The 7,670-nt window shown below is 27.8% G+C and overlaps 1 protein-coding gene across 1 annotated transcript; it reads right to left on the bottom strand.

Moving 5' to 3' along the window:
- Positions 1-601: 601 nt before the first annotated feature.
- LOC103572836 (uncharacterized) lies at positions 602-5,985 on the bottom strand. Its single transcript, XM_053742052.1, has 3 exons — positions 5,952-5,985; positions 2,177-2,469; positions 602-925 (listed from the first exon to the last, which is right to left on the bottom strand). Exons 1-3 carry the CDS (start codon positions 5,983-5,985, stop codon positions 602-604), a joined length of 651 nt encoding a protein of 216 aa, XP_053598027.1.
- Positions 5,986-7,670: the final 1,685 nt, after the last annotated feature.

Here is a 7,670-nt window from a genome sequence, read left to right as displayed (position 1 = left end):
AATAGTGACAACAAGATAAAGTCTTAATATTAATATTTAAATGTCACAAAACGATCGAAAAATTTGATAAATTTATTTTCAAAAATATTGAGTGACTCAAGTACTAATATTTTGACTCAAAATTTTAGTATTTTTCTGTACGATCTATATAGAAAATATTGAACTAGTAGGAAACCAAAGGTTTAAAAAAACGGTTTTCGTTGATTTTCAAAAGTTTAGAAAAAAATTCTGAAGCGGCCTCTAAAAATTTTTTTCATCGGGTTGAAACTTAGAGCAGACTTCAAATACTTTCAACTAAAATTTTTTAAGTTAGCAAGCCAAGTAAAAATATTTGATCGAGAAAACGCTCCGATAACTGTCCGATAAATCGAGTCAGCCTATTTTCAATTTTTTACGCCTAATAATCTATGTCTTTTATCAGTTATTTTTCGGCCGAAAAAAAACTTTATTGTTATTTTGGCTTGATATTTTTTTACCCGAAGAAAGTAAAAAGTCAAAAAAATATTGCAGAGCTTCTGCACACTTTTCGCATTAAAAAAAAAAAAAAAAAAAAAAAAAAACTATAGTCTTAAAAATAAATAATGAATATTTTGTAAGTGTTCTAATCATTAAAAACATGTTTCCATGCATGCAAGTAATTTTTATATTTTAACATCACTCCCCAATCTCGTACTAATCTTATTGTGTCATCAGTCGGATGTCTCTCTTCAACAGCCATAATATCGATATTTACTCTTTTGGGTATCGATAAGTCCACAAAATTAGCAATACTGCTTTCAACTTCACATAACATCATTTGTAGGTAAAATTTTGTTTTTTTTAATGAATTACTAATTATAAATGTTGGTTCATCTTCCAACATTTGATCTACTGCAACTGAAAATTTTTGTAGATCTTCGTGTAATTTTGGCAGATGATTGATAATCTGAAACATAAACAAACAAATTAAACTGATAAATATTTATTGAATGAAAATATTAAAAAAAAAAGCATGTTGTGTTATCGGTCGACAATAAGTCTTGACAGGCAACTGATTGCACAGTCATACGACCCGGCGAGTATGAGTTATTCAACTTAACCGTCTGGTCGTGTGTACGTTCAAAGTGAATCGTAGCTCTAGTCGTATCGTATTGGCAAGAGCACGAGCGATGAAACTACGACCACCCAGTTCCTGCTTGCCTGGTACGTTATAATAATTACTGTCTCATTAAATTTTGTTATTTAACATTAATCAATTGTCAATTTGAGTTAACGATTTAAACGTTTATTATTATATTTTAATTTACATGTTATCTGGCAGTTTTTAATATACATTTAATAACATTGTTATTATTGTAGTTAATTTACTTATTCACTGTATAATATTACCACTTTATTATTATTATATTAATATTCATTACTATGATCAGGAGAGAGAAAGTTGATCCAATTTGAGTTATTACCATAAGGGGAGATTATTTACTTTACAATTATACCATACAAATTAGATACTTATCATGATTTATTAAATGTGAAAATAAAAAATTATTAAAAAATCAGTAAATTTTATTTTTAATTTAAATAAAAAAAAAATAAATAAGCTAAACATGTTTATTTTTCATGCATAGAATTTATTAATAAAAACTAATTCTCAATTGTCAAAATTAGATAATAAATTAATGATTAGTCACGTGTTGAATTTTCAAAAAGTGGAACTAATTATTAGACAATGAAGAAATAATTAAATGATACTGATAATAAGTTCTTTTTTGTATTTTTCTTTATTGGCTATCGTCCCAATTGGGCCACGTGCCAGTTACTGTTGTACTGATAATAAGTTATTGATAAAAATTCTCATAACTGTCAGTGATAAAAAAGTTTTGGTTTTCATATTTTTAGTATTTTTATTTTTTCTAAATTCCCTTTAGTTTATTAAGAAGAACAAAAAAAAAGGTATCACAGCTGATAAAATTAAAAAGACTAAAAATTTATGGTAAAATATATAAAAAATTTGGAAAAAGTATTCTTAACACTAGCTTCAGGGCTTTGATAAGTAATCAAATAATTGTTTGTTTTTGTCAATAAAAATTATCAATAAAAAATGTATTTTTACTTTCTTTACATAATATCCAAATAATTTTCCTTAAAATTCTCAAAGTTTATAAGGGTAGATTTTCATAATAAAAAATTTAATTACCGTTTGAGGTGATTTCCCAGTTAATCTCTTAACTATATGAACTTCTTTTTTTCCTGGCACCCAGTTTGGTATATACTGATGCTCTGCAGGACCAACTTTAACATGCTCATATAGATATTCATAATCATGATGTAAATAATCCGAAAGTGCATTCTGATGTTGAGTTTTTATTCTTTCCAGACTCAATTCAATGTCTTGTTCACTTACACTATTCATCGCATTTTCCGTTACCGGTTCACCGCACGGTATATGCCAAAACGGTAATTGTAAATACGAATGACGTTTGTGACGTACTGGTAAACCGGAAATGCCCAAGATCAACAGAGATAAGATAAAAATTTTATTGTATTTATTAGACATTTTTTTTTTTCTAGTTTTATTTTATATTGTAAATTTTATAATAGAAAATTCTCAGGTACACTGTTGGTAAACTTCGTAAAATAAATGTAAAAAAAAAAAAAGGAAATTAAATCAATTAATAAACAAGCACTACGAGTTGATGGCGATCGTATACTGAGATTGTCGCACCCTTGTGCTTCCTCATTTATATATGCGATAGTGTAAACAATATCGTACGTATGTACGTAGCCGTTCTTCGACGTCTCGTCATGAATGCCACCTCAACAGCGGAGGGAGGTGGATGTATTCTCAACATTAATAAAATGTGCCACGTCATACTCAAGTATCTATTTATTATAATATTAGGTAAATATAAGATTTATCTAGTTTAATCTTATTGCATTAGATTATTTTATTTATCATAATTTTTAGCAAATCATATGGCGAATAATAGAAGTACCTGATTGAACGTGACTTCTGTCATTCATTTGTGGACGTCACATTTTATCTTATCATGAAGTAGCACTTGACATCCACTTGAATGAAATCAGTCATTACCTAAAATCTATCAACACACATATTTATAAAATTAACGATGACGTTATTATGAATATTGTCTTGAGAATGCCCAGCTGATAACAATACACTAGACATCATCCGACAAATACCTGGGATTATCTATTAATCTTGGGGTATATTACTCAAATTTATGTAATAAGTTGATGAAATTAAATAATTCGTTATTTATTTATTTTTTTATTTAATTTAGAAAATTACGAATATATTTAAATAGCATTAGTAATTCAATGACGCCTACTTGTAAATTTAAAAAAAAAATTTTCGCGGTGTTTGAAGAATAAATGATTTAATTTTTGCGATAGAGGGGATGTTTATCTTATGATTCAAATGGAAATACCATACGGCGATTGCCTATCTTTAGATCGATGATCCAAATCAATCGAATTTTTAGTATTTTATTTTTATCAATTTGTTGCATTCAATTTCGAAGGTAGGATTTTTATACATAAAATAGGTGATTTTTTTATTTTTAGATCAGCAATAGATAACAAATGACAAATTATTATCACTAAATATATATTACCATGAAGAATATCAGTGCAACTGGTAAATTTTACCTTTTTTTTTCTTTTTACACTCATACTAGTTTTTAATTTGTATTATTTACTTCAAAATCTTGAGTTATTTCAATTTTAATTTTAAATTAATGCGAATAATTAATTGATTGAAATTTTTTAGGGAACTATTAAAGCGAGAAAAAATTCTTCTGATGAATGTGAGATAGTCTAGTTGAGTAAAAAAAAAATGTTTATTTACTTTTTTTTTTTGCCTTGAAAATTTCTCAATTTTAAGTATTAGTCGGACTACTTTGCTTTACTACTGAATTTATAAATTTAAGTATGTGCCGGCACTTATTTGGTGATATTTTATGATTCTGAGTGATCATTTTGCCCAAGTTGAAAACTATTGAATACAAATACATACGAATACACAGAAAGAAAAAATTTCTCTGAACAGAAAAATTTTGCAATATGAAATGAAAAAAAATTTTTTTTTGTGACAGACACTTGAATTCTACGACATTTAGCGCCTACATCCGGCAGTTAAAAATATTAGATAAGATACAGCTGGTAAAAATGGCACCTAATCGTTCTAAAAGTGACGTCATAATCGAATCAAAAAATATTTTTTGGTTACATGTGCGATAGCAAACGACCAAAAAATATCGAAGTAACTTTACGATCCATCTTGTGACAAAATTTATCATCATTTAAATTCGTCCACTTACCGACTTCTCTCTAATTTTCAACAAATACTCAAAACAATCTTACCAAATAAATAAACGCGGATTTATAACCTGCCATTTGTAGGCACTAAATGTAGTAAATTTCAAACATCTGTCACAAAAACTAATGTATTTATCTAGTACAATCGACTCTAAGATGCTCGTGTGTTGGTACCCTCGTCTTCGGCTCGGGCACCAATCTTTACACTCGCGTTTCAAACACGATCGCACTCGATAGCTAAACTACTATTTCATAGAACTAGAAAAAAATTTTTTGGCTCAAGAAATTTTTTCTTGCCTCAAAAATTTTTTTCTTAGCTCAAGAAAATTCTTCGTTCCAAGAAAATTTTTGTTTTCAATTTTTAAAGCAAAAAATTTCTAAGGGCAAGTACGAATTTTCTTACTTTGAGAAAAAAAAAATTATTATTATTATGATTTTACTAATAATAACAATTTTCTAATGATAAACGTAATTTTTAGTATAATAACTATTTAAATTACATTATATCATGAAGGTCCTTTACTCCACCGTCCATCTTACGGATTTTAATAAAATTTATTATTACTTTGAGACGAGTGAAAATTTTATTGGGGTGAGTAAAAACTTTTTGCGCCAAAAATCCTTTTTTTTCTGTATATACAATTTATGTATTTAGTGAACTTTATAGAAATTTTATAAGTATGTATTTGTCATCATAGTAGAATGTTGTCATAATATGTCATAATTAGTCAATTAAGTCACTAGATTAAATCTAGGTCAGAAATGGCTGACATTGGAGTGTCAGTTTAGAAATGGTGAGCATGTAAAAATTTTAAAGTAGTGTACACTGAGAGGAAAAACAATTTTAAAAAATTTTGTATTTTCTTATTACAAGAAATGATGCTATTAGATATTTGTACTCTAATCTATTATAAGTGCAAAAATCTGAAGATTTCATTCAAAATCTTTTTCTTCATCGGAAAAATTTGACTCTAGCTCGAAAATGCTGATCTTTTTTTCTATAATAGTGTAAATAAGATTAAATTTTCTTCGGTCAAGAAAATTATTTACCAATTTAGATATGAAATTGATGATTCAATGATTTTTATTTACTTACTTAAGAAAATATTGTTTTTGCAAAAATTATTTTTTTTTCTTTTCTTTCGTGTAAATACCTACTTTTACTTGTCTCAAAAATTTTTTTGCAGTATGAATTAAAAACAAAATTTTTTGAGGCAAGAAAAAATTTCTTGCGTTAAGAAATTTTTTTTTCTGTGTACCCTGAAAATTATAAATTCCGATTCAATGTCGAGATCAATAATTATTAATTAAAAATCTTAAACTATTAATTGTGTCATGCATGCAAATATAACATTACTACTGCTAATAGTAATCTCAATACGTGCCCAAATTAGGTCATCGTAATAATAAAATAGCGGTATGAACGAATAACTATAATTAGAAAAAATTTTTCCTCGTAAACCACATAAAATTTCCAGCTCTGTATACAAACGTTATACACTTGTTTCCTTTTCTCAATATACGATATGATTTGCTCTCTACGTATTTTTACGTCATAGTCAAAAAATTAACAAACTCGTACGTAGTAAAAATTTATTTAAACTTGATGATGCTGCGTCTGTAAGAATTACCAGCATTAGCATCAGCAGAATCATATATTTGCATTCCTTAAATACGCGTACAAACGATAAACGTGAGTAGATATATCGATTGCACAGAGGGTGGTAACCACCTACTGACTACCGAGTAAACTATACATATAGAAGTGAGTAAACCTGCGTTTCACCGTGTACTCCTGGTATACGAACGTGTCGTTTACGGGATTTTCAAGTCAATAGACACTGCAGATATATAAATATATATAAATAATATTTATTTTAATTTATCGAATAAAAATAATATTTAACTTAAAGTTAATACTTTTTTTTTATTTAAGTCCATCGGATCAGTTATAATGCTTTTTAATAATATAATCTCTATGCTATTATTATGAATAAGAATATTTACATTTGGTTTATTTTTTTATTGATTATTCATAAAAGAGGTTTTATCATAGATGATTAAATTAGTAATTGATATTACAAAACGATGCATAATTGGGAGTATGAGCTGGCACTTAATATTGTTATTATTATCGTATGGATGATAACGGTCGTCATTAACGGCGTTTCCGTAGGAGTTCATAATCTGTCTGCGTGACATATATCGCGCAGGTCTCTGACTCCAAACTCGTGTGATATTGACAAAGTAAATAAACGTGTGTTTAAACTACTCGATATTTTATGGATGCCTGGTACGTGCAATTTAATTTCGTTATTTGTTAACTCTAATCTTATATATGTATATATATATATATATATATATATATATTTTTTTTTTTTCGGTCCGATACAAAAATCAAATCATATGTAACTTACGAAAAAATTGGGTACCCAGTTGGGCCCATTACTTCAATTACAAAATGTACGCTCGCTTAAATAGCATTTCCTATGTAAATAACAAGGGAAATTTTTTTTGTCACCTTGAAGATATAACTCGTTAATGAATCAATAATTTGAAACGACTAAAATACAATGTAGAAAATTAAATGCTTTACAAAAAAGGTCTCTTGTCATTTTTTGAGCACAGTCCGTGAGCACTGCTATTTAAAAACAACATTGCAGATTTATTTCAAACTTAGTACACACTTTCTACGTATAATAAACCTCCTCCCAACGTTGAGTTTTAGAATTTTTTTTTTACATCAAGGGGGTTTTCCACTTCCAAAACGGCACAAATTTTCGTAAAAAATAGCAGTTTTTACTTTGAATGAACATTAAAAAAGGAAAAAATGAAAAAAAAATAATCAGGGAACGTTAGGGGGGGGGGGGTTAATAGTGCTTTGATTATATTCCAATGGTTTTTCATTTCTGATAATTTCCAGCTGAGATACACTGCTCACCGCAAATCACCTTTTTTTAAAGACGTTCTGGGAAAATCTCCGTCACTGGCTTGTTTGCAGATACTTTTACATAAAAAAATTACTTCATGTTGTTGAATATATAGTTAATAATGTTCATAAGGTTTTAATCAATTAGCTCAATCCACACGACTCAAAAAAAATCATAAAAAAGCGTTTTTTTTATGATTTAGCCCGACCCCTCCCCCTCCCTCAATCCATCCGAAAATGCTATGGAAATCTATTCCATAAGATATTCATCTGGATACCTGAATGGATTTCTTTGATAGGGTAGTATAGTATTGACTTAAAAATATAAATAAGATATACAAAATAAATTTAATACAAAAAAACGTTTTTATTGTAAATGATTACACATATTTAAAAAAGTATAAATAAATAAAATACATGA

This window comes from Microplitis demolitor, chromosome 9 (assembly GCF_026212275.2).
Source record: "Microplitis demolitor isolate Queensland-Clemson2020A chromosome 9, iyMicDemo2.1a, whole genome shotgun sequence".
NCBI lineage: Eukaryota > Metazoa > Arthropoda > Insecta > Hymenoptera > Braconidae > Microplitis > Microplitis demolitor.
This window is presented reverse-complemented; position numbering and strand designations above follow the sequence as displayed.

What these genes read in the sequence shown, in the direction of transcription:
- LOC103572836 (XM_053742052.1), bottom strand. Translation starts at nt 5,985, where the DNA reads ATGCAAATATATGATTCTGCTGATGCTAATGCTG. An exon ending in TTCTGCTGATGCTAATGCTG is followed by an intron (nt 2,470 to 5,951) that starts GTAATTCTTACA and finishes CCGGTTTACCAG; the next exon opens with TACGTCACAAACGTCATTCG. An exon ending in CTGGGAAATCACCTCAAACG is followed by an intron (nt 926 to 2,176) that starts GTAATTAAATTT and finishes TTTATGTTTCAG; the next exon opens with ATTATCAATCATCTGCCAAA.